The sequence below is a fragment of the Panonychus citri genome, unplaced genomic scaffold (genome assembly GCF_014898815.1).
Source record: "Panonychus citri isolate SS breed McGregor unplaced genomic scaffold, ASM1489881v1 Contig00100, whole genome shotgun sequence".
Taxonomy (NCBI): domain Eukaryota; kingdom Metazoa; phylum Arthropoda; class Arachnida; order Trombidiformes; family Tetranychidae; genus Panonychus; species Panonychus citri.
In genome coordinates this window covers 917,688-944,697 of record NW_026515505.1, presented here as the reverse complement: position 1 = coordinate 944,697, position 27,010 = coordinate 917,688, and the positions used below count along the sequence as shown (strand labels likewise).

At 31.9% G+C, this 27,010-nt stretch overlaps 6 protein-coding genes across 9 annotated transcripts; 2 read left to right on the top strand and 4 right to left on the bottom strand.

Moving 5' to 3' along the window:
* Window positions 1-89: 89 nt before the first annotated feature.
* LOC128388591 (uncharacterized) lies at window positions 90-3,399 on the bottom strand. 2 transcript variants are annotated; one of them, XM_053348016.1, is made up of 2 exons: window positions 3,194-3,399; window positions 90-2,797 (listed from the first exon to the last, which is right to left on the bottom strand). In XM_053348016.1, the coding sequence occupies exon 2, from the start codon at window positions 2,791-2,793 to the stop codon at window positions 970-972; it is 1,824 nt and encodes a 607-aa protein (XP_053203991.1). In that variant the 5' UTR covers window positions 2,794-2,797; window positions 3,194-3,399; the 3' UTR covers window positions 90-969. The 2 variants fall into 2 exon arrangements, with proteins under 2 accessions (XP_053203991.1, XP_053203992.1); XM_053348017.1 differs by lacking the exon at window positions 3,194-3,399 and adding an exon at window positions 2,889-3,128.
* A 1,507-nt stretch (window positions 3,400-4,906) lies between these two features.
* On the bottom strand, window positions 4,907-8,838 carry LOC128388500 (CDK5 and ABL1 enzyme substrate 2-like). The gene is made up of 8 exons (XM_053347908.1): window positions 8,743-8,838; window positions 8,205-8,431; window positions 7,939-8,045; window positions 7,563-7,809; window positions 7,001-7,472; window positions 6,737-6,880; window positions 6,215-6,382; window positions 4,907-5,705 (listed from the first exon to the last, which is right to left on the bottom strand). The coding sequence occupies exons 1-8, from the start codon at window positions 8,836-8,838 to the stop codon at window positions 5,565-5,567; spliced, it is 1,602 nt and encodes a 533-aa protein (XP_053203883.1). The 3' UTR covers window positions 4,907-5,564.
* LOC128388614 (uncharacterized) lies at window positions 8,775-10,264 on the bottom strand. The gene is made up of 2 exons (XM_053348047.1): window positions 10,116-10,264; window positions 8,775-9,726 (listed from the first exon to the last, which is right to left on the bottom strand). Exon 2 carries the CDS (start codon window positions 9,720-9,722, stop codon window positions 9,219-9,221), a length of 504 nt encoding a protein of 167 aa, XP_053204022.1. The 5' UTR covers window positions 9,723-9,726; window positions 10,116-10,264; the 3' UTR covers window positions 8,775-9,218.
* Window positions 10,265-10,406: 142 nt separating this feature from the next.
* Window positions 10,407-11,861, top strand: LOC128388607 (uncharacterized). The gene has a single exon (XM_053348039.1). It carries the CDS (start codon window positions 10,544-10,546, stop codon window positions 11,345-11,347), a length of 804 nt encoding a protein of 267 aa, XP_053204014.1. The 5' UTR covers window positions 10,407-10,543; the 3' UTR covers window positions 11,348-11,861.
* A 968-nt stretch (window positions 11,862-12,829) lies between these two features.
* Window positions 12,830-22,440, top strand: LOC128388581 (protein dissatisfaction-like). 3 transcript variants are annotated; one of them, XM_053348002.1, is made up of 8 exons: window positions 12,830-12,957; window positions 13,593-13,621; window positions 13,824-13,912; window positions 14,043-14,123; window positions 14,206-14,367; window positions 18,753-20,218; window positions 21,728-21,989; window positions 22,071-22,440. In XM_053348002.1, exons 3-8 carry the CDS (start codon window positions 13,903-13,905, stop codon window positions 22,322-22,324), a joined length of 2,235 nt encoding a protein of 744 aa, XP_053203977.1. In that variant the 5' UTR covers window positions 12,830-12,957; window positions 13,593-13,621; window positions 13,824-13,902; the 3' UTR covers window positions 22,325-22,440. The 3 variants fall into 3 exon arrangements, with proteins under 3 accessions (XP_053203977.1, XP_053203976.1, XP_053203975.1); XM_053348001.1 differs by lacking the exon at window positions 12,830-12,957 and adding an exon at window positions 13,021-13,115; XM_053348000.1 differs by lacking the exon at window positions 12,830-12,957 and having other exon boundaries at window positions 13,277-13,621.
* On the bottom strand, window positions 22,417-24,976 carry LOC128388590 (electron transfer flavoprotein-ubiquinone oxidoreductase, mitochondrial-like). Its single transcript, XM_053348015.1, is given in 4 exon segments — window positions 22,417-23,839; window positions 23,842-24,018; window positions 24,116-24,728; window positions 24,821-24,976. Coding segments are annotated over 3 exon segments (1,836 nt in total). The 5' UTR covers window positions 24,654-24,728; window positions 24,821-24,976; the 3' UTR covers window positions 22,417-22,718.
* Window positions 24,977-27,010: the final 2,034 nt, after the last annotated feature.

The following is a 27,010-nucleotide window of genomic DNA, read 5'->3' as shown; positions in this document are numbered from 1 at the left end:
TTAATTGTTGATTGTTTATTGTCAAATTCTTGGTCAAATAATTAATCTAATCAGCTGATTTGACTTCCGATGAGTTTATTGTTTGTTAATCAGATTTAATTTTCTTTTTATTTTAAATATTTGCACAAATTGACAAGTTCAAATGTATTAATTGTTTATCTGTTAATTGTTTTACACTTTGATTAGTTAATCGATATGATTAAATCGATTGAAAAATAAAGTAATTCATAGAAATCAAATTTGTTTTTCGTTTTATAATGATCAAGATTTTGGGTTGTTTTTGTTTGTGATAATCAGTTTAATCATTTTCAACACTTTTCTTTGTTTTGTTGATTAATTCATTGATGATAATTAAGCTCTGAGAAAGTAAATATTAATTGTTGATGTTTTTACTTTTGTCTTTTGATACTGTTGGGCTGTTGAAATGATTGTTAATTAGGGGTTATTAATTAACTAATCACAAAAGATTTTTAGATAAATGAGAGATCATTTTTCACTTATGGTAAATCAATGATGATTTTTGGTACATCATTGATCATTTTGATTAGTACAATTGCATTTAGATGAATGTTTTTAGTGTAAACATATAAGATAACAATTAATTTTACCTTTTCTCTCTCTCTCTTTCTCTCTCTTTTAGCAGCAACAATTAACAAGAATTATGAATATTTTGCATACTACTTGCTTGTAATTTTATCTTTAAGGTTAACTAATTAGCTGCGTAATTAGTTGAGCAAATCAATCATATGTTGATTTTATACCTAAATATTGTGAATATATATTACAATTAATTTAGATTATATTGTAATACCTGAGATAGTTGATCAAATTTAAATATATACCATTAATAAGGAATTGGTAAATTTGATCAACAGACAAAGCATATATTATATGGGATTGTTGATATAAAGTTAATTATTGCCGAAATGGAAACTTTTCTGCTTTTAAATCCGTTAATTGTAAAAAGGATTACAAAACCAAAGAGGCCATGGAATTGGTTCGACTTTTCAATTTTCCTGTAAACTTTTTACTCATTTTCCCGTTATTCCTGAAACGTATTAAGTGTAATGTTCGAGTCTTATCCAGGTCGATAGGAAATGAGGCCGGTAAAAGGGTTATATCAACAGTTCCAAATCCTATTCCGTATTGTCTAACGGTCATGTCGTCTCTGATCAACTGGTGGGTTATATGCATCATTTTACCGCAACCACCTTCGATCATGTAATCGACCATTGATCTAATCGATCCGATGGTCTGGTCGCGTTTCACTTTGATCTCTAATGAATCGTCTTTACCACCTTTATGGAAAGATAATGTAATATCCTTTTCGCCAATTTGTGGGTCCAACGAGTTTGAATAAAAGTCAATCGCTTCCTTTGAAATGAAAGGTAAATCATTTGGTTTAATTGTTCCTGGTGGCACTTTTTTGGCATCTAATGGATCGGTGGCATGTTTTAAACGATAAAGTCCTAAACGGAAACCTGGCTCATTGAAATCAGGAGTATCATATGGAACCAAAGAGATTGAATTTAATCCTGGCTTGAATCCACAAGATGAAATGGTTTCTCTATCGTCAAGGATTCGATGTCGAACCAATAACATTATACCTGGATCATGTTTCATCATATCATGTAAAAGTGACCTCAAGGTGCGAAATGTAAATGTAGATTGGGCATCGTCTATTTTGTAACTTTTTTCTCCATAATGAAATATCAATCGGATTCTACTGTGATCCGATTTAATCATAAAACAATTAGAGTGAAATTTGTATTGAGGAACTGCACCTCGAAGGAAACCCGTTTCTTCACTTTCTCTAATTCCCTTATTGTTATGGCTACTTGATGATTTAGAATCCCAATTATCTCTATTATAATTGTGTTGACTGTTTGTATTATTATTATTATCAGGTTTTCCATTTTTATTGCCGTTTACTTTTGGTGGTCCAACTTTTGTTCTTTGCGATGATTTAATAGCATTTTTGTCTTCACTCGTCGTGGAAACTGTACCAGCACCAGAAGAAGTGGTTGGTGTGTTTGGTGTGTTAGAATCAGAGTTATTGTCATTACTATGATTTGATTGATTTTCGGGGGTATAAGTAGTTGTCGATGAGATACCATTTGACATTTTTTCAGCTCTTTCGCCTCTTAGTGAATCCAATTCACGACGTAATTTATCAATTTCAGCCTTTAATTGATTATTTTCTTTAACTAGAGTTTCATCCTTTTTCTTTAATTGGATGAATACTTCTCGGCAACTATGGGTATCACACGTTTTCGGAGAATCACAAATTTCGCAAAAATTATCAGGATTAGCGGGACATTTTTCTCGATGGGTCCAATAGTCTCGATATGGAATAACTTGAGAACATTTAAATTCACAATTGAGCATTAAATTTGATAAACGAGCGATCTCTCTGGTTCCCAATTCACGAAGAGATGACCAATCAAAACCACTTGTTAAACATCCTTCGGCTGGACAAGAGGCTAAACCAGAAGTGGAATAGGTTTTTACACAAGGGAGACAGAAAATATTAGAACAGGTGACATTGGGTCCAGGTACATGTTCCAATGGATCAACGGCCATGAAATGACAAATTTTACAAACGTAATCATTTGCAGCCGATGAATCAACAAATAGAGTTGGACTCAGAAAGGTTCGTTTGAAAGGCGAGCAAATGTCCCGATTGGAATCAATCTCTTCTTCACCAACTTCGCCATTTTCACAATCACCACCAGAACCATTTTCACTTAAAGGTTTAGATGATGGGAGATAAAATTTCTTGAAAAAATTCATTGATCTGTTGGAGAGACACAAAAGAGAAACAATTACAAATAAAATCAAATGAAACTAAAAAATGTCAAATTCTATTCTATAGAAATGAAAAATACCAAATCTATTCCAACAACAGAAGAAAAAAAGGAGAAAAAAGTGTGAGAGAAACTAAGAAATCACTAGATAGTAACAAGATAGCACATTTAGCAAACACAATTGATTAGATTCACAATGTTCTCAACAAGATGATGTTGGTGATGATCTGATAGCTGATGATTAACAAATATGATGATCAAGCAAACCAGCTGTAAACTTAACTAATCTTAATCATCAAATGTAATATGAAACAGAAAAAGAAAAAAATCTCATATAGAGAATAATAAGAAATTGAAAAAGAAAAAGAAACACAAATGTAACATACCTTAGAAAAAGAAAATCAATCAATTGTTTAATAGAAAATAAATTAACTACCAACAGCAGGTAATTGAATAGCCATTAAATAGATAAACAAATATTATACAAAAAAGGAGATCAACTAAAAATAGACAATTAGTTAATCACAATCAGAATTAACAAAAAAACATCAACAGTTAACGAGAGAAAAAAATATTCTGGGTTAGTATTAAATTCTACCGACAGATCTCGCTCGTAGAATAGAAAATTTTATTTTCTCTCCATTTGTATTTGCCGCTTATTCGGTTTCCATAGTAACCGCGGGTGAATAAGAGACAATTGTTGTCTTTAATTCGTGTTATTAAAAGTTTGTCGAAAGAATGAGAAAAAAGTTCGAACTTGAAAGTATAATTGATCTGGTTGATCGCATTTATCTGAATGAAGATAAAGAAATAAGCATATTTTTCATTGCTCGAGGGCTTTGAGGATGATTAAAGAAAAATAGATTAATTTTAATCTTCCCTATAAATAAATCAATCCAAAGTTTTCTCGCAAACTTTTTCATTTGTTTCATTTCATTGATTTCGAAAATGTCTAAATTGATTCAAGTTTCTCTGATTTTACTTATTACCATATTATTATTTAGCGAATGTGCTCCAATTGAAAAATTTGTTCACTTTTATAAGGATTTGGATGAAAAAAAGGTAATTATTTATTCCAATTTTTTATTGTTGTGAAAAAGTATTTCTGTATGTTGATATCGAATCAGTATTGTTTAGTGCGATTCCTTATTAATGGTATATATTTAAATTTGATCAACTATCTCAGGTATTACAATATAATCTAAATTAATTGTAATATATATTCACAATATTTAGGTATAAAATCAACATATGATTGATTTGCTCAACTAATTACGCAGCTAATTAGTTAACCTTAAAGATAAAATTACAAGCAAGTAGTATGCAAAATATTCATAATTCTTGTTAATTGTTGCTGCTAAAAGAGAGAGAAAGAGAGAGAGAGAAAAGGTAAAATTAATTGTTATCTTATATGTTTACACTAAAAACATTCATCTAAATGCAATTGTACTAATCAAAATGATCAATGATGTACCAAAATCATCATTGATTTACCATAAGTGAAAATGATCTCATTTATCTAAAATCTTTTGTGATTAGTTAATTAATAACCCTAATTAACAATCATTTCAACAGCCCAACAGTATCAAAAGACAAAAGTAAAAACATCAACAATTAATATTTACTTTCTCAGAGCTTAATTATCATCAATGAATTAATCAACAAAACAAAGAAAAGTGTTGAAAATGATTAAACTGATTATCACAAACAAAAACAACCCAAAATCTTGATCATTATAAAACGAAAAACAAATTTGATTTCTATGAATTACTTTATTTTTCAATCGATTTAATCATATCGATTAACTAATCAAAGTGTAAAACAATTAACAGATAAACAATTAATACATTTGAACTTGTCAATTTGTGCAAATATTTAAAATAAAAAGAAAATTAAATCTGATTAACAAACAATAAACTCATCGGAAGTCAAATCAGCTGATTAGATTAATTATTTGACCAAGAATTTGACAATAAACAATCAACAATTAACTCACTTAATTGTCTCTTTCACAGTAACTACTTGTTGATTGATTGTGATTCAATTCAACTTAATTAGTTGAATCATTTTTGATACTTGGATATGAAAAGCTGGTTAAATTGAGATAATAAACTTTAGTTGTTTTTTAATAGTAACAATTAAATATCAATTTTCTAGATTTAATTTAAAGTTTCATTTTTCTTGATTATTGATTAACAATTCTGAAAGGTAAATATAATTTTCAAGGTTTAACATAATTAAGATAATAGTTATTGTAAATATGAGGATGTGTTGGTATTATTGATTAATTAATAACTGATAACAGGTGGTTCTAGATGATGATAGTTAATAATAGAAGTTGATTTGGTTAATAGAATGTAAAAGAATAACAATTAACTGGATCAATAACATAAACAATTAATCTTTTAACACTAGTGATTGATTTAAAAGAGGATTCAGTTAATTGGCTTGGTATTATGATTTAGGAAAATCATTTGTCTTTGATTTATCAGGAAATTTGGATTAACAATCAAGATGATTAAATCTTTGATATTGATACTCGTTTTCTTTGACTGGATTAACGTTTTGACAAGATTATGATGACGATTATAATTAAAGATGAAAATCTTTCGGTAGTAACTCGATTGTTGATTATGAAATTGTCGCCAATGACACTTGTTGAATATAATGTCATCTTCTGCGTATCTTATTGGAGGAAAAAATTCTTATTCTTCTAATGATCATGATTAATGATAATGATGATGAGGAGAGGGTTAATTAGGTCTCGAACATGAGTCGCTGGTAATGGGAAAGTGTTTCGTTAATTGGTAAATGAAGTCCAAACTCGAGGGCGACAAGAACAGTGAACTCGATTGAAAACAAATCCTTTCGATCAACTCTAAATGTATTTTCAATTTTCTGCAATAAAAAACAAATAACAAAGACAATTAGTTGAGCAAATCATTTGAACAATTGTTAAGATTGATCAGCATTCAAATAAATACTGTCAAAACTTGATTGTGACTAAATTTCAAGAAGCAATAATATAATTTAGCTCAAGGTTAATTCAATATTTTGACTCATTTTTTATTTAAAAAAACAATTGAGGTTTTAATTGTTGATGCGATTTTCTAGTTTATTTTAGTCTCTTCCTTGTATTTCATGACATTGGGTCATGATTAGTGTTAATTATGTGAATTGAAGTCGCTAATTTTGAATTATTGCCAATAAAGAGTAACAATCTAATAAATGTTGGTTAAATATTTTTACTCCTTCTTCACTAATGAGTAATTGATTTATACTGAATCAAACACAATCAAAGATATGATTTTATCACTAGGTAATTGTAAGATTGTTATAATTTTAAGATTGCAACATTGATAATTATGAAAGTAAAGGGTTGAGAGAGAGATAGAGATTTAATTTACCTCAATCAATTTTTTTAATTCTACTCCTTTGACATCGTTTAATTTAGCAGAGAGAAGTAAACAAGCACCAGCACAAAGTTTACGATTCTGTTTGTTAATCAACAATTTAAGAATCAATTTCTCAAAGTAAACATAAGCTTGAGCCACCGTTAGATAATCAATGTTACCCTAGAATAAGATAATAAGGAAGAAGATAAATCAAAAAGAAATCAGTTAATGATCATGATTAGTGTGAATGATGATAAAATAGAAAACAATAATAGTAATAATAATAATAATAGTTTATGATCACGTCTAATTGTGATTGTTTATTTTTGGTAAGAAAATAACCAAAAACAAATCACTTAAAACGATATTTCTAGATTTTCATCAACAATCAAAAACAATTAACTAATCATCTAAATGTAATAGAAAAAGTCAACAGTTTTCCCTCCAAAATAAAATGTAAACCAACCATAACTGGTAATTAGAAAATCATGTTGATTGTTGATGCAAATTAACTATTTAATTGATTGTTCTCACCTCGTGTTTGGCAATTTTACACATGTCTCTTTTAAGACTTCGCATCTTACTCAATGTTAATTGAATATAAGGAAATCTTTCTCTAAATTTTTCATTCAATTCCTTCTTGAGATCCGATGGTTTGACATAATTAATTATTGAAGTCTAATTAGGAAAGAGAGAAAGAGAGAAAGAGAGAAAGAGAGAGAGAGAGGATTAATGAGTTAGACTTTGATCAAAGTAAACAAATTGTTGATGATAGAATTTAATTGTTATTGTGCTTACCAAGTAGGATGGAAAATCTAATAAAGTACTGTGTTTACCAGTAATTAATTCTGGATCATCAAGAATATCAGGATTGTACTTGAGGAGAGTTGTTGGGTACCCATGGTATTGATGTTTGTCTCTTAATAGATTTGATTCAGAGTCATTTAATACCGAAGGAGCCGTTATCTGATGTAATAGGTGATAATGATTATTTCCAATTGATTGTTTACCAGGATAGGCAACCGCTGAATCGTAAGAGATACAACGATTAACAAAATTGTGTTCAGCTGCGTGAATTTTAGCCTTCTTCCCATGGATTAATTTAATTGTTGGGCTAAGTAAATTTGAATAAGATACTTCTTGGCCATCCATTGGTTTCTCATAGCCAACAATACAAATTGATTCATAAGGATCTGAACCATCAGCGATTGTTGATAATTGACGAGCACCAGTATGTCGTCGTTTATTGATTAAATCTTGTTTAATTTGACTGTAATGGAAGCAAAGTGAATTAAAATGATTAGATAATCAAAATATAATATTGGATTAGAATTATTGTTGAGAAGATTCATCAGTCTACCTGTTAATTGTGCTATTGGATTTCCTTGAAAAAGGGATGTACGAAAATAAGGCAACCGGAGCCCGTTTGGAGGCAACAAACACGATCTTCTCATTTTGAACTGTTTGTTCCTTCAGTGAATGCTGAAAGCGAACCTGATGTCGCGTTGTCTCAGTGATTGTTTTATTAGAATTCAGAGGTATATCGTTTCCACCTCGATTCACAGAACCATTTCTTGATCGGTGAGATTGTTGAGTAACAATTGATGCTGTGAGAGAGAAAGGTAAGTGAAAAGATGACAAGATTAGATTAGAGAGAGAAGAGAAGAGAGAAAAAATTATCTCTTAATGCAGAGAAATGTATCTAAATGTATTAATTAATTAACTAGGGTACGTACATTTGCTTTCACAGCTATTCAACTGGTGGTTTAAGATACTTGATGATGATAAATTGTGTCGACTGCGTTTGCAGCTACCAACTGATGATAAAACACCGCGAGTATCCCTGTTGAGGTGGAAGGAGAAATAATATTAGACAAAATGGAATAGAACATAAAATGAGAAAAATCTTTAAACAAACACTTGATAGAGAAAAAAAACACATGAAAGAAGAGAGAGAAGGTTAAATGATCTAGAGAGAGAGAGAGAGAGAGAAAATACTCACTCGTCACCATTTTCATTCGATATTCGGACTTCTTTTGAGGAACAGTGTTGACCAAGTGGTAATGAGCAACTTTGTCTTCGTGATTGAGAGGGTGAGACATCATTGAGTTCACCATTTTCATCTAGGATTCCGAGTTTTCCTGAGCCAATGTCAGAATAACCATTTACATGACCTGAACCACCAAAGGTTAAACTGTTACCATGTAACCGTTTCTCAGTTGATTGTTGCTAACCTTCTCCTTGATTCTTGTCTTTTGAGAACCAATAGAATTGAAAGGTTAAACTGTTTTGAGTTGATTGTTTGAAACTTGCTGATGGTTGGCTTAGATAAGAAGACAAAAACGTCTTCTAGCTCTCTCACTCTCTCTTTCTCTTCTTATATAAACCAATAACTTGCATTTTCGGCTTCAATCTCCTAATTTTTTTTATAATTATTTCTTTCTTATTTTCCCTTAATTTTAATCATGACTAAAAACTTTATTTTTATCGTTTTTTTTACCTTTTTTATGCAGATCCTAAGTACCCCATCAAATCCTAACAATTGCTCGATATTTAGCAATATTCAAAACTCTACAATAAGTTTCACAGGTAATCTCTATTGTACTGTCAACCCAAGCCCCGCATGGTATGGACATATATTGACCGCTTTAAAGGACCTGTTCATATGGCTAAAGCTGATGGAGTAAGATCTCTCTCTCTCTCTCAAGACTCTCAGTAGCAAACACAATTGATTAGATTCACAATGTTCTCAACAAGATGATGTTGGTGATGATCTGATAGCTGATGATTAACAAATATGATGATCAAGCAAACCAGCTGTAAACTTAACTAATCTTAATCAAATGTAATATGAAACAGAAAAAGAAAAAAAATTCATGTAGAGAATAATAAGAAATTAAAAAGAAACACAAATGTAACATACCTCAGAAAAAGATAATCAATCAATTGTTTAGTAGAAAATAAATTATCTACCAACACCATATAATTGAATAGCCATTAAATAAGGATCACAAATTTAGCAAAAATTATCAGGATTAGCGGGACATTTTTCTCGGTGGGTCCAATAGTCTCGATATGGAATAACTTGAGAACATTTAAATTCACAATTGAGCATTAAATTTGATAAACGAGCGATCTCTCTGGTTCCCAATTCACGAAGAGATGACCAATCAAAACCACTTGTTAAACATCCTTCGGCTGGACAAGAGGCTAAACCAGAAGTGGAATAGGTTTTGACACAAGGGAGACAGAAAATATTAGAACAGGTGACATTGGGTCCAGGTACATGTTCCAATGGATCAACGGCCATGAAATGACAAATTTTACAAACATAATCATTTGCAGCCGATGAATCAACAAATAGAGTTGGACTCAGGAAGGTTCGTTTGAAAGGCGAGCAAATGTCCCGATTAGAATCAATCTCTTCTTCACCAACTTCGCCATTTTCACAAGCAACACCAGAACCATTTTCACTTAAAGGTTTAGATGATGGGAGATAAAATTTCTTGAAAAAATTCATTGATCTGTTGGAGAGACACAAAAGAGAAACAATTACAAATAAAATCAAATGAAACTAAAAAATGTCAAATTCTATTCTATAGAAATGAAAAATATCAAATCTTGTCCAACAACAAAAGAAAAAAAGGAGAAAAAAATTGAAGAGAAACTAAGAAATCACTAGATAGTAACAAGATAGCACATTTAGCAAACACAATTGATTAGATTCACAATGTTCTCAACAAGATGATGTTGGTGATGATCTGATAGCTGATGATTAACAAATATGATGATCAAGCAAACCAGCTGTAAACTTAACTAATCTTAATCATCAAATGTAATATGAAACAGAAAAAGAAAAAAAGCTCATATAGAGAATAATAAGAAATTAAAAAGAGACACAAATGTAACATACCTTAGAAAAAGATAATCAGTCAATTGTTTAGTAGAAAATAAATTAACTACCAACAGCAGGTAATTGAATAGCCATGAAATAGATAAACAAATATTATACAAAAAAGGAGATCAACTAAAAATAGACAATTAGTTAATCACAATCAGAATTAACAAAAAAAATCAACAGTTAACGAGAGAAAAAAAAGCTTCTGGGTTAGTTTTAAATTCTACCGACAGATGTAACTCATGGAATAGAAAATTTTATTTTCTTTCTATTTGTATTTGCCGCTTATTCGGTTTCCATAGTAACCGCGGGTGAATAAGAGACAATTGTTGTTATTGTTTGTGAACATCTTTATTGTTAATTGTTGTTTCCATTGATTATTTCCTACTGCTGGTTGATTTTCTGTTTTAATTTAACGTTTAGTGAATATTTAATTCATCATAATGTCCTCGCCTGATGATGGTCTTTCCGATCAGAATCAGTATCCTGTTGAATCGACGAATATGAAGTTGGTTAAAGTGGTTCCCTTGCCTCATGCTCGTTCTGAGGTTTGGGCTTATTTTGGATTCATTGCTGGAGATGATGGTGAAATTCAGGATAAAAAGAAAGTCGTCTGTAAACTGTGTGCCACTACTTTATCGTATTCTGGTAATACAACGAATCTTTTCACCCATTTGAAAGCGCTCCATCCGGAAGCAAATCCATCTAAAATGACACCAACCTCAAAACCTATCAGAGGAAAAAAGGGTAAATTTAAATTTATTGGTTTCTCAACCGGTGACAGTGTGGAAAACGAAAATCAAGAATATATTGTACGAGGTATAACCTTTGGTGATTCAAGTTCAATGCCGATAACTTTCGTTGCTGAAGATGAAACACCAAATACCAGTGGAGGTGATGGTGAACATCCAACCGAAATGAACACTCAAGAAGATTATGTACTTTCCACATCAACTGGATTATCCAGTACAATGGAAACAACGACCGAAGTGGAAACATCTAATGATATTAGTCCAGAAAATATTCCCTTACTTTCGTGTGACGATATAACCAATGCAATTGTCAATATGTTGGTGGAAGACTGTAGACCAATTTGTTTAACCCAAGGAAAAGGATTTACCGCTTTAATCAAATTTTTAGCTCCTGGTTACAAGATTCCGGAAGAACTCAAACTGAAATCATTGGTTAAAAAACGACACAAAGAAATTCAAAGAACATTAATTTTAAGAGGTCTCGATGATGAATAATTAGTTAATTAGTTAAACAATTAGTAATCATGGATAATTTAATAATAATTACCAGTTTTCACTGACAATGCCTGTATCACCATCAGCGACTAGTGTTAATCATCACCAGATCTACTTATTATTATTATTTTTTTTTGATTCGACTGAAAATATTTATACAATGAATCTTTCTCTCTCTCTCTCTTTCGCACTCACACTAATCACTCTTATATACATTATCATTCATCATCTTCATCATCATAACTGCTACCATTATCTTCACCCTATTCCATTACAATTATCATCAACATTACACTTTCTTTTTGTAATTGTAATATACAAACGGATTCATCAATTAACTACAATTAACAAATCATATTGAAAAACAATTGTAACAAAAAAAAGCAAAATAAGCTCATAAAATTTGTATTTTAACAGATTAATTAATGTAAAACAAGTAGCGATCAATTGTCAATTGTTTTACATGATTAAGGTAAAATAATATACATTAATTGTAACTAATTAACTCTGTAAATGAGTAAGCTTATCAATTATTATATTGGTCCTTAAATGGATCCAAAAGAAAAACAAATTGCAATCAAAATTGACGAAAATCAATTGAAAAGTCAAAAGCTAATGAGTCAACTAGAGGAAAAGAAAAGATATTAACAATCAAAAAGTGGTTTTCTTTTTGATTTTAATCAATATTTTTTAAGATGAACAACAATCAACAATCGAGAAACAATTAAACAACTAATGTAAACAATCAATTGGAGGTGAAAACACACAAAAGGATATCAACAAGACAGAAAAATTAATCAAAGATTAACGAGACTTTCCACTCGTAACAATAACGATAAATGTTAATCGAGGGTATTAGACGAGTAGAACAAATTGTCAACAATTGTCGAAATGTGAAAAGAACAAAAAAAAACAGAATAATATGAAAAAAGAAAGAAAAGAAAGAGAAAATCTATTCGATTGGTTGAATTGGATTCTCTCAAGTAACTGGACAGACTCAGGATCTTTTCCATTCAGATCCTATAGAATTAAACTCCGCCTTATCATCTCTTGATTCATCTCTTCATCTTCATCATCATTATCTCGATGTGTTCATCTCTCTACAAAATATCTCCACCGGCGGAGAAATGTTATCAACAGTGGGAGAAAGTGAACAAAAAATAACATCAGAAAAAAAGAGAGCTAAATGTTATATTAACAACAGATTGATCACAATTTGTCGCAGAAAATAAATTTAAAAGGCATCATCATCATGATACACTGGATGATGAGAAGAAGAAGATGAAGATGAAAAAACAAACTCACTTTATCCTCTCTCTCTCTCTCTCACTTACTCTTTTCAACATCATATGGATCCATTCCCATAGCATTAACATTGGATCTGACATGATGGCAAATTATTTGTAATCATGAGAGAGAGAGAGAGAGAGAGAGAGAGAGAAATTCATCCATGATGAACACAAAGATGATGAGGATGAAAAGGAGGATCATTTGGTTACAACATTTCAAACCTCAGTTTAGTTACTGGCTTCCGATGGTAAATAGAGTGAGCAGAGAAAAGAAAGAGAAATATCATCATCTTCATCTTTCTTCGTCCCAATGATGAAAAGGTAAGAAAGCTTATCATCATCATCATCAACAACAACAACAACAACAATCCAAAGGATGATAATGATGAAAAGAGAGCAGTTAATTCAAGCCAATCTTTTTTTTCCTCCTTCATCTTGATTCCTTTGCCTCTTTCATGATCATTTACTTGATAAGACAGGTAAATATTATTATATAATCATTGATATATGAGATGATGATGATGATAAAGAAGATGAAAGTTTGAGATAGATGATAAGGATGATAAAGATGATATAATTTCTGATGATATGCTTTTTTAACTCTACCTTTTACCTTAACATTATCTAACCAATCCTGAAATCGCTTGGATTTTGCTCAATCTACTTTTACTTTTATTATTATTATCACAACAGATCAAACAACAATTTAACAGAGTTAACAACACCAACTACAGTTAACAGCAATCAGTCAATCCTATAGCCTATCAACAATTTAACTGTGATCTATTTAAACATCATCATCATCAACATTTATCTTCATCTTGGAAAAAAAAATTTTCCAATTCATTTTTATCCTCATCAATTTCTGATCAATATTTTTTCCTTCCTTTTCTTGACTTAATAATTTGTTCACAATCAATGGTTATCATCTTAATTACAATTAATCCCCTATCAAGATAATTGTTTTCATCTGATCAAATATATGGTGAGTAGATTATTTAAATTTATCCTTTAATCAACTAGAACAATTAAACTTAATCCAATCTTCCAATCGGATTCTCAATTCTGAATCATTATCATTTTTTTTTACTCTCAAACTTTTATAATTTAAATTAAACAATAGCCAATCAATTTAATATTTATCTAATTAGTGTCTGTCTATTTGTGTGTTAATTGTAAACAATTAGTTAATGAAAATCTTTCCTTTGGGATGATTATGAGGATTCTCAAGAAATCCCAATTAAAAAGGATTCCCTGTTGAAACCTATGGAAAAACGTAAGATGAAAAAAGATGAACCAATCAATTGAATCACAATTAACCTAAATTATTGATAACAGTCTATTTACAATCTTTCCCTCTGTTCAACAATTAACTGATTGTTGGCGAAAACAAATCATGTTAATAGGAGATCGACTTCTTGACATACCTTGTCGTGTTTGCGGTGATCGCAGTTCAGGTAAACATTACGGAATCTATTCATGTGACGGTAAGTTGATTAATCTTTTTTTTTCTCAATTTGTAAGAGCCAATTAACTAATCATCGATAATCTATCATTCTAATTGTTCAGGTTGTTCAGGTTTCTTTAAACGTAGTATCCATCGTAATCGGGTTTACACTTGCAAAGCCCAAGGCGAAGCTCATTCAAAGTGTCCCATTGATAAAACTCATCGAAATCAATGTCGAGCTTGTCGATTGAAAAAATGTTTCGAAGCTCAAATGAACAAAGATGGTAAGTAAATCCAAACAATTAGACTAATTATCCTAAATTATAATCCAATGGATTTGTGTTTCTGTTTATAAAATCTCAAAAAACTCAATCGATTAACTTTTAACAATCAATTTCTTACCTTAAATGAATCAAACTGATTTGATTGTTTGTTACAACTCTTTGATTATTATGATCACACAATTTGTGACTATTTAATTGATTGAAAATACGTTACAATGTTTATACAATTCACCTTGTTAATTGTTTATTTACTTGAATCACAATTAACTTGACTTTGTTGATGGTTTAGATTGGCTAATCAATTGTTGTACTAATCAAGTCATTTATTGATTATCAATTGTTTCCCTTATTCATCTAAGCTAATTAACTAATAACAAACTGATGACAAAGGTGATTAAGTCAAATAAATTATTATATCATGAAAGATATTAGTTAATTGTTAATTTTTTCAAAAGTAACTAAGTAACTAAAATAAAAGGTAAAAACTAATTAATGATAACTAATCATTTTCCAAAATTTTTTGTATCACCAATTTAAGGTACATAATAAATCAATCGATAGCAAAGTAAACATCAAATTGTAACAATTAAATGAACAAGATTAGCTGATAATCATAATAATAAGATGATGATTAGGATTAGTTGATTCGAGAGGATCGAAGGGGAAAAAGTAGGAAAATCGAAAGAAACTTTTTGATCCAACCTAATATATAATTGGATTAACGGTCATCAAGTTAACCAGAGCTAAAAGGTATAAGGTCAACTGATACACATCATCACCATTATCATCATCTTCATCTTCATCATCATCTTTATCTTCATCCCCATCATGTTCATCATCCATATAAAACCCTATTCCTTGTTTCCTCTTCCTACTTACAAGACTTTGAATGTTTAGTTATCATCATTATTATTTGTATAAAAGAAAGAGAGCAAATTTTTTCTCTCTCTCTCTCTCTCTCTCTCTCTCTCTTTATCATCATCTTCATCATCTCAGTTCAAGTAACGGTAAATCCAACCATGGGAATGGTAACATCAGTTGTTGTTGTATCATCAATATATTACATACACAAAGAGTAAACTAGAAAAAGAGGAAGATGAAAAATCCCATTATTCTGGGAAGATGAGGATGAACATGATGAAGATGAAGATGATAATGATGAAGAAGAAAAAAAAAATAAAATCATTTTTTACCTCTCATCATCCTCATCATCATCTCTTACGTGAAGGAAACGGATGATTGAGTTGCAATGTAATTTAGTCTGAAACAATTTCACTCTCATCATAGGGGTTAATCATGATCCTCCACCTTCACCTCATCATCCTCATCATCCCCTCACTCATCTTATCATATTCATGATGATGCCTTGAGGATTTACCTTTAAAATTACATTTAAAAATGATCAACATGATGATGAGATTTGATTAAAGACAAAACTTTCAACTACATTAATATTATCACTTTCCATTTATGAATTCATCCTCTTTCTGCTCATGGATTTGCTTTCCTCCTCTTTCCTTACCCTCCCCACCCTCAATTATCACTCCCTTTGGTTTGTAAATGATGGTTCATATTATTATTATTCAGTAGGTATTATTATCAACAAGATTAGCATCCTCATCATCTCATGTTCCGCATCATCAGTTGTTGTTTTTACTTTACTATTTATTAGCTACTGTAGTTAGTAAATTGTTGTTAGATTGTTAAATTGCTTCCTTGTCAATTGTTATATACCTTTTGTTATACTTCCCACGAGATGTTGATTAATTTAATTCACTTTTCTGGCAACCACAACAATGTAACAATTAATTATTACAAATGATTATACAAGAAAAATAAAATAAAACAGTTGATCAAGAAAATCTAATCTAAATTGCTTCAGGCAATTTAATATTAAGTTTCTATCAAATGGATTATTTTTGATTATTAGTTGATTGTTGATTTCTGTTTTTGTCTCTTGTTATTTGATTGTTATTAAATATCATAAGGAATTAACCTTTTGATTGTTTTACCCTGATTTTTGATGCTAGTTAAACAACAACAATCAAAAAGCAAATCAAATCAAAGTAATAAGTGAATCGTAAGGTAAACAAGGGTTACAATTATCTTGATGATTTTTTGATGATGAAATAACAAACAAAAATCAATAAAAAGATGAGGATGAAGATGAGGATGAGGATGATAAGTGGAGGAGGAAATCAAATGATTAAAATTGATTGTCTTAGCAAAGCCAATGGTCAATGTGTAATCAAGTGATAATAAAACAAATACTTTGTTTACATCACTGATTAGCTTTAATCAGATGAGAAAAACAATCAACAATCAAAATTGAATCATCAAGTTAATCAAATGTTTTTACACTTATTTAATTACAAACAATTAACCAGCATAATAGCACAATTAATATATGAAATTGCTAATTAACAACAACAACAACATCAAAAGACCACCAAAGTATTTTGATTAGCTGATTACAATCAAATTTATTTACCTTTTACTTGGTTGATTAGTTAATTGTTTTCAGGTAAAAGATGATTACGATTTCAATCAATCATTTGTTTACCTTTGATGATGAAAAGTAAATAATTATTGGTAACAAAAATTAAATGTCTATTTTTAATCAGTCATTTAATTAATCATTTCTCTTCATACATTTAACTTAATCATTTGGTTTTCTAATAATAATAAGTTATCTTAATCACGCTAACATATTCCTGTTGATGATTGTAATCATTAACATGATGATTGTTAAATTGTTTTCATAATATCACGCAAATTAATATCATTTAATAATGATCATTATGATTAGTTGATAACAATTAACTGTTGGTTGAATTGCTGAAATACAATAATAAGTAATAAACTACAACAAAGTGGAAAAAGTAGTTAGTTAATTGCTACTCATTTACTCAACTGAATTAAGTGAAAATGATGATAATCAATTTGATCAACAAGCAAAAAAGTCACATGGTTAACATGATTAAGATTATTTGTAAATTGCTAATCATTTGGATTAAATTGTAAAGTGAAACCAAAATTTAATTAAAATCAATTTTTGTTTAGCAACAACAAAAAAAAAGTTCAACATTACAATCAATTGATTTATACAAAATACAAACACACTCACACATAAAATTAAACTAATTAATTTACTAATTGTTGGCTATTACATAGATACATATATATTTGATTTACATGTGAATATCAAATTGGTAGATTAATTTGAGTTAATTGTTTTCAATTGAATGGTAAAAGTGTTAAGTAAATAATCAAATCATTTTTTTCCTTGTTGATTGTTGGTTGAATGACTCTTTACCTTGTCTTTTTGTTAACAGTTAGTTAATCAACATTCAACAACAGCAATTAATTTGGGAATACTTAACAATCTGATGATGGTGATAAAAAAAGAGATGAGGATGATAATGATAATGATAATGATGATGATGATGATGATGATGATGAAAACTGGAATATAACAAAAAAAACTCAGAGTCACTATTTACACAATTAAAAGCATCCAAATGTAAACTATCAAGTGACACTAAGCCATTTAACAATAATCATGTTATTAATGATGATGATGAGGATGGGGATGATGATTAGGATGATGATACGGAAGTATTCAACCTATATTTGACATTATCATCCTCATCACTTTGTCTTCCCACTCCCATTTCCTCCTCTTCCTCCTCCTTTGCCTTCATCTCTATACAATTATCAATCTATAGGTTTCTACCAATAGTAACAATGAATTCACCTTAATATCAATCAATTGATTTAATCCACAATCTAATTAACCTTCAACAATTACGAGGAAAATTTAATCATCTTCGGGGTTACTTTATGATTGGAAACGAAAACAAAAGTTTCGAAGGTTGAAAAGTTTATTTTTCTAATATTTTCTATTAATACTTTCGATTGATTTGTCTCTATCTCTCTCTCTCTCTCTCTGATTGTTTAGTGATTAAGATGATAAACTGAAACGAAAATGATGAGCAAATAAACAAAAAAGATAACTTATTTAATGTTCACTTCGAATTCGAGGAAAAAAAGTTGGAAAATATCAGTTCGAAGTTTTTTCTCTTTTTCCCAAACATCGAAAACTCAATTTATCGAAAAGAAAAATATCAAGATGATAACGAGAAGATGATGGTTAAGAAGATGAAATAAAAGAAGATAAAAAAATTCTATACTTTCGAATTTTCCAAATAGAACTTTTTTCCCCACAAATATATAGGTTTTCTTATCATCTTTCGATAAGCAAAAAAGTTTAGAGTAAATTTAAACGCTATAAAAAAAGAGTAAGAAATTGTTACAAAAGTTGATTGTTGAGTGTTAATTGTTTGAGAGATAAATTTAATAGTGTTAATTGTGATTCTTTTCAGCGGTTCAACATGAACGAGGTCCTCGAAAACCTAAATTAAAGGAAACTTCATCAATCTCATCAACACCTTCATCATTAGATAGTCATCAAAGTCTTCATCATCACATTTCTCATCATCATCATCATCATCATCTTCATCATCATTCCCGATCATCACCAACCTCTTCAACCTCCTCATCAACAACCTCAGGGGTGACCGGAGGTCCAGTGGGCAGTAATAATAATAATAGTAATGCAACTACACCTAATTCAGTGACAACAATTAGTAAACCATTTCCAATTAAATTAGAGGGACATCGGACATTTTTAACTAAATTACACCAACAACATATTCAGAATCAACTTAATCATCACAATAATCATCATCCTCATCATCATTCACATCACCAACAGCAACATAACTTTCAACAACTTCAACTACATCGGGAACATCATCAATCACCCCACCATCAACATCATCATCAACCACAATTATCACCACCCATTCATATAACTTCATTACCCTCTTCGGGTTTATCATCATCATCATCCTCATCTTCATCAACCTCCTCCAATCATAATCATAACCATCATCACCTTTCCCATTCAATTGTATCATCTCAGCATTTATCACTTCCTCCTCCTCCACCTCCACCTCTTGTTTCATTGACCACAAACGGTTCAACTTCAATTGAAATGACCGATGCAACTTGTAACGGAATCGGCGGAAATGGTAACAATAATAGCGGCGGTGGTTCATCCTCTTTGTTTACTCTAAACACCAACAATGGGACGACAAGTAACTCAGTTAAATCCTCGGTGGTTGATGTTAGTTTGACCAATTCTCCCTCTTCAATTTCAACCCCAACCTCAACCTCGTTCATCGATGAGGCCGCCGCTCATCCCGGTTTGCTTCAAATGCTTCTTAATGCTGAAAAATCCCAAGAAGTCATTTGGTCCAATTTACGCTATTCAACGGCCGCTGCAGCAGCAGCAGCAGCGGCGGCAACTGCATCCTCAGGCCATCCACTAAGTCGACCTGCTTTCCCGTATCTTGGTTCTAATAGTTTAGGTCGCATCTTCGACGAGTCCGGTCTACCCAATCCTGCGTCTTTTAACCTTTTTCCCACCTTCTTCTCACCTTCATGTCCACTCCTCACTTCCACTCCGATTCCCTTAACGGGCTCATCAAGTGATCTGCTAACAGCGACCACAACAACCTCATCCACTTCAACACCAAACACGGACAATAGTGACCACCATCTAGTGAACAAATCTCGTGATCACAACAACAACACCTCCAATAGCAACACCGTACCCAGGCCAATACCTATTGCACAATTATCGGCGCCATTGGCACATTTAACCTCGAAACCTTTTATCGGCCATTGGGACTCAGTTCAAGAAATCACAGCTCGATTGTTATTCATGGTCATCCGATGGATTAAAAGTTTACCAACATTTCGAACATTATCAAAAACTGACCAAGTAAGTTAATCAATTAAAAGATTGGAAATTAATGACAACCAATTAATGAGACGAAAAGTTTCAAATCGTAATTGTAATCGAATCAATCAACAGAAATGATTTGAACTTTTCCCTTTTTCTTTTCTCATTCAATGATAATTACTTCTGATTTATTTGATTCTTTTTTCTTCACCGTCAACAATTAGAAGTAATTGTTTTCTATTAGGTATAATCAATCTGTGTTCTAACGATTGATACTTTGTCTCTTTTCCCTTGAAGGTTTTTCCTCTTCTTCTTCTTGACCAATGGCTATTTACTTTTTCTGCTCATTATCACAATTCTCATCATCACCTTTCATTGTCTTCATTTCGATCTCATTAGTTTTCATCTTCCAATCTCGATCATCCTCATCATCCTTTGCCTTTTACTTGCCTCAAGGTCCAACTGATGACCTCTGGTCAATTTGGATTGGGTTTTTATAGTAACAATTAGGATCATCATCACCTATCATTTGATATCATTTTTACCGTTAACATGAAATAAAAGTTATCCCCCTGGTAACAGATCAATAAATATGATTGAAAGATGAAGATGATGATAAGTAGATGACTTTCTATGAACTTGAATATCTGTTTTCATCAAGAATCATCTTCATCATCATCATCATCATGAGATGAGAGAGGAAACGAAAATCGAATCCGAATCAAAAAGGAATCGAAAACAATAATCAAAAGAGTGTGAAGATGAAGATGATTATCATCATGATGATCAGATGAAAGATCTGATCAAGAGTTAACATTGATCTTGATGGAAAAGGCAAAGTAACAAAAAAAAAGATGATGAGGATGAAGAAGATGAAGAAGATGCTTCAACAAAGGATGGAGAAATTTTTTCTTCTTCTTCAAGTTTAGATAATATTATTGTATAAGAGATGAAGATGAAAATGAAAGAGTAAAATAACATTGAACATAATCTTTCATCACATATGTTATTTCACACGAATATAAATATTACTCTTTGCGGATCAAGTTGAGGATCAAGATGATGATCATTTTCGTGTAATAATAAACCTGAAGCCCTTTTTAGTTTTTCCTAATTGTAATTTAGGTTAACTATTCATCCGAAATGATTAACTCTCTCAATAGTTGAAAATAATTAATCACAATTGATCTTGTTCGTTGTTTTAAATAACAATAGAAAACAATTAATGTTGAATTATGTCAAACAATTTCAATGGTAATTAACTGGAAAGCTTGATCATAGAGAGTTAATTGTTTTAACAGAAATTATTATTTACTTATAATTAGCAAGATTAATTGTCTCAACAACTTTTTTACTTGTTAATTCATGATTGATGATTGATCACATTCTAATTGCTATTGTCTTAAAAAATGAAAACTATTCAACATCAATGGTCAATATTGTGGTCAACAAGCAAAGGTTATTTTGACTCTTTGTATTGGTGGAATGGCCAATGGTCAGTGCTCAAAGGTTAATGTGATTTTTTGTCTCTTTTGATTGACCAATTAGTTGACTTTATTGGAAGACTCTTGGAAAGATCTGTTCCTCCTGAATATGGCTCAATGGTCAGTCACCTTTGATGTGGTCTCACCCACCACCCCCGGTGGGCCAAGTTACGTTAATCGTGCAATAATACAAAGTAAAGCGGCTGAAAATCCCGAGATGACCATCGATGTGCAATATATTCAGGAGATAATGAGACGATTCCGACAATTGTCACCCGATGGAACTGAATGTAGCTGCTTAAAAGCCGTGGTTCTTTTTAGACCAGGTAAGTGACCTGAATGTCCGATTGAATTTTTTGTCACATTCTAATCCTCGTGTTATCCTTGATTTACATTTGCTTTTACAGAGTCACTTCGTCTTTGTGATGTTCATCCCGTTGAAATGCAACAAGATCAAGCTCAATGTGTACTAAGTGATTATGTCCGACATAAGTACCAACGGCAGCCCACTCGCTTCGGTCGCTTATTGTTAATACTTCCTTGTCTTCGGACAATTTCATCAACTACGGTGGAAAAACTTTTCTTTCGTGAAACAATTGGCGAGATTCCCATTGAAAAGATTCTCGTTGATATGTATCACATGGAGAAAGGTGAAGGTTAATTAAGGTTAATTATCATTCAATTAACTTGAAAATTCATAACTCGAACAATCTTAGTTAATGTATTGAAAAACTTAATCATCATCAAAATAAATTGACCTGTTTTTTTTTTCATAAATATTATTAACTTTTTGTTGTTGTTTTTGATTAATCTGGTTCCTTTTAAGGTGATTTACAAGTTAATTTGATTACAATTTTTGCTAATTGTAATTGCCTGTAGGTATATAATATATATTAAAATTATGAGAATACAAAATTTAACAAAAAAATTAGATTAACATTGGATTAGGTTAATATATTTTTTTATGGTTGGATATTTGTTTTCATGATCAATTAATGTTGATTGGTTGTTGTCGGATTGTCATTGTTTCTGCGATGGTTTTAATTGTAATTGAATTACATTCCATCATATGCTGGTCCACCTCCACCTTCAGGGGTGACCCAGTAAATATTTTGACTCGGATCTTTGATATCACAGGTCTTACAGTGGATACAATTTTGAGCATTAATTACAAGGTGTTTTCCTTGGCCAGTTGAATTTTCAACATACTCATAAACCCCGGCGGGACAAAATCGCTGCTCAGGTCCATCATAAATTGCCAAATTTCTGGCCTCAGGAATTTCATCATCTCGAAGAGTCAAATGAGCAGGTTGATCTCCTTCATGATTGGTTCCCGTTAATGCAACTGAAGATAACAGGTCAAATGTTATTTTGTTATCAGGTTTAGGATAATCGATTGGTTTACATTCAGCGGCGGGTTTTAATTTAGATGAATCTGTCCCACCATGAGAAAAGGTCCAAGGTTCTTTACCTCGAAGAATCAATTGAGAGAAACCGGTGTAAATCATTGTTCCCCAAATACCGAGCGGATTATGAAACGAAGGTCGGACATTACGAACAGCCGAAAGCTCATCCCAGACCCAACTGTTTCTTAGCTCTTCTTCATAGCGAACAGGTTCAAATCCGAAGGACAGATTGTTGCTTTCAAAGGCTTCGAAGATCGCATCAGCGGCCAATATACCCGATTTCATAGCGTTATGAGTTCCCTTAATTTTGGGCACATTCATGAAACCTGGCGAACAACCAATTAAACATCCGCCGGGCATTGTAAGTTTAGGAATGGATTGAACTCCACCTTCATTTAAAGCTCGAGCCCCATAACCGATTCTTTTGGCCAATGGATCGTCAAAATAATCCCGAACTGAGGGATGAGTTTTAAATCGCTGGAACTCACGGAAAGGTGAAAGATAAGGATTCGAATAGTCTAAGCCCACCACATATCCGACAGCAATCAAAGGTGAATCTTCATTTAAATGGTACAAAAATGATCCCCCATACGTATTCTTATCCAAAGGCCAACCTGTAGTGTGTTCAATTGTCCCTGGTTTATGTTTGTCCGGATTGATCTCCCACAACTCTTTCAATCCAATTCCATAAGTTTGAGGTTCACAATTGGCTCTTAAATTAAAATCACTGTACAATCTCTTAGCCAGATGACCATGACATCCTTCCGAAAGATTGTACACTTGGCACGAATTTCCATCCCTCGTTCAAACGAATCCTTTGGACTACCATCTTTAGCGATACCGACATCATTTGTGGCAACACCTTCAATATAACCCTCACTGTTTTTCAAATATTCAGCGGCAGCGATTCCAGTGTAAATATCAACACCAAGCTCTTCAGCAATACTACCTGTAAGTTTTAAAAGGAAAGTAAAAAAGGTAAATTCAATTCTCGGATCAATTAACGCGAAAACAATAAATCCAATGGTAAAGAATATGATATTTACCTAACCATTTAACTACATGTCCCAATCTAACAATATAGTTGCCATGATTGTACATTGGTAATGATTTAAAAATCGGAATGTTGTAAGCACTTTTTTCCGTCAAATATTTAAAAATGTCCGCAGTTACGGGTGTTTTCAATGGGGAATCTTTATCCTTCCAATCGGGTATTAACTCATCAAGGGCTCGAGTTTCAATACAAGCTCCACTTAAAGTGTGTCCACCCAATTCACTGGCCTTTTCAATAACGGTTACCTTGATCTCTTTATCACATTTAGCTGCGAGTTGTTTAAGCCTAATTGCAGCGGAAAGACCTGCAGGACCTGCACCAACAATTACAACATCCGATTCATCTTGAACCCTTTCCATTGGTACCTCTGACCATCTTGCATCAGATTCACGGGGATGAACAGTATGATGAGTAGTTACATGTCCTTCTGCTGATTTATTTCTAACAATTGAGGTGTGAACACATTGACGTTTAATATTGACCAATGATTGACGGGAAAGTGACAATTTTTTGAAACCTCTAGCCCACATACCGATCTAAATGCCACCAACAAAAACAAAACAAGAAAAGATAAAATGAAAGCCACAGAAATAGACAAATACAACCTTCAAACCAAGAGAGATAAAAATAGAAAAAGAAAAATTATCGATAAATGATCAACAATTAGTAGAAAAGAAAAAAGAAATCAGATACTTACCCTAATCAAAGTAGAAAATGATAACAAAAAATCAACAGATTGTTAACCAAGATTATCTTTCAATATAAAAGAGGAAAAAAAGATAAAATCAACTAACCTAAACCATAGAAACAAAAAAAAAGGATTAGAATAGAATTTCCCAAACACCAGAAATTAATAATTCTGATTATAAATTAAATTCTAATTAAAATGGTTTTACAATTAAAAAGTTTTCTCCTCAATGATTAACAAGTTAAAGGAAAAAATTTTCCATTTGATAAACAAAAAGGTAAACAAATATTTCCTCAAGTTTGTGGCGCGTAAATGAAATTTTATATTTCCAATCAAATAAATTGTTCCAATTGAGTTACAATCAATTGTTAGATATAAATAGCGATTTTTTCAAGCTAAAAGAGGTAATTGTACAAAAATATTCTCGATTGTAAAGATGAGAAGAAAAATAGATGAGAGTTATTCGAGTTCATTTGGTTCTTGATCGGCAGCACTTTCATCGTCAATTTCATCTTCAGATAATTCTGGCGATCCTGGAACTCGGACATCACTGGCCAGGGAAGGTGAAGATAATTCCGTTGCCGTGGAATCGGTATAAACTGAAGAAACCACTCCCATGAAATCCATGAATTTATTTAACATTCGATTGACCAGTTTTTTGGTGGAAACATCTTGTTCGGGTAAAGGATAGCCTCGAGCAATTGATTCGTGAATCCAATTGGGTTGAACAATTTTAATTCTTTCACTTTCAAGAGCTTTCTCATAATTTGGACCTTCTTTTTTCACCAAAACCAAATGGGTTGTTCGAAAAGGGTCAATTATATTCTGATAGGTTCCTCCATTGCTACAGACAAGATCACAGAGACGCTCTTGACCTCGTCGAGATAAATTAGCACCCGAGATAATGAAACCAGAGAAAACGGGTAACCTACAGTTACGATTATAAGATAATTCGAGAGCGTCAATGGCCTCATCTTGGTGAATATTTTCCCAACAGAATTCAACCCAATCAGGACTCATAACTAAAGGATAACCATGAGTTCGAGAGTATAAACATTTTCCGTATTCCAAGAAGAGGCAACAACATGAGTTGTACGATCTTTAATGGAAGACGAAACTTGACCTGCCATGAAACGAATCTTGTTTTCCAAATTTTTTCTAACCTCTCGAGGAAAACCGGAAACAGTAATGAAACAATTTCTCATGGAAAAATCCATAACTGGATGATCTCGAATGGGTGTTGAACGTGAATGAAAGTGTAACAATCCAATGGGTAGAAATGCCTTCCAACGAGGATGATTTTTTATCTTCTCGAAAAGAGGTCCATCAAATTCGGGCAGAACGAAGTAAAAGTTAACCGATTCATTATCTTCCGGTAAATTGTCAACCTCAGAAGGGTCAAGTTGAGTTGCATGAAGACCACGACTGACCAAACAAAAATATGCTCTCTCCATGATATCATTATTTTCATCTTCGGGTGAAGTTTTGATAAAATAATAAGTTGAATCAAAAATTGGTTCACTTTCAATTGATTGATTACACGAGTTGCTGATAGTTTTATCGTGGATATTTTTGTTCAGATAACTTGAAGCTCTTTGAGTTAATTGGTTTGATAAATCATCGAGAGCAACATTTGAATTGTTCATCTGAGGTGAAAGGCTGTTACCAAGGGTCACATACAGGGTTGTACTGGAGAGAGCATCATTTGGTGACATGTAATTCCTGATCTGTTCATAAGAAACATCTTTAGGAGATTCAATTGGTTCATCATATCGATCATCTGATTGTCTACTTGACTCATTGGGTGAACTAATTTCATCTTTCTTGGGTGTGACAATACAAATATTTGCTTCAACAATTGACACTGACTTCTTGGTACCAATATAGTCAGAGACATTGGGTAGTCTGGGAATTATGATTTCGGGCTGAGTTTCATTGATATCGGAATCATCGAGTATATTTTCTGATACAATTAAAGTAGGAATGGTTGATGCAGGTCGAGGTTGTTGTGGTACTGGTGGTGTGGGTGGAGGTGGAGTTGGTCCAGAATCGCTTTTACCAATTTTGCTTTGAGCCGCTGTTCGTTTAACAGTAGCTCGGGTTGTTCTTGTCACTTTAGTTGCTGTTACTGGTTTTCTGGTGGATCGAATTTTCTTGGGTGGACTTGGTTCCAATTCTGGTTCTGGTATTATTTCTGGT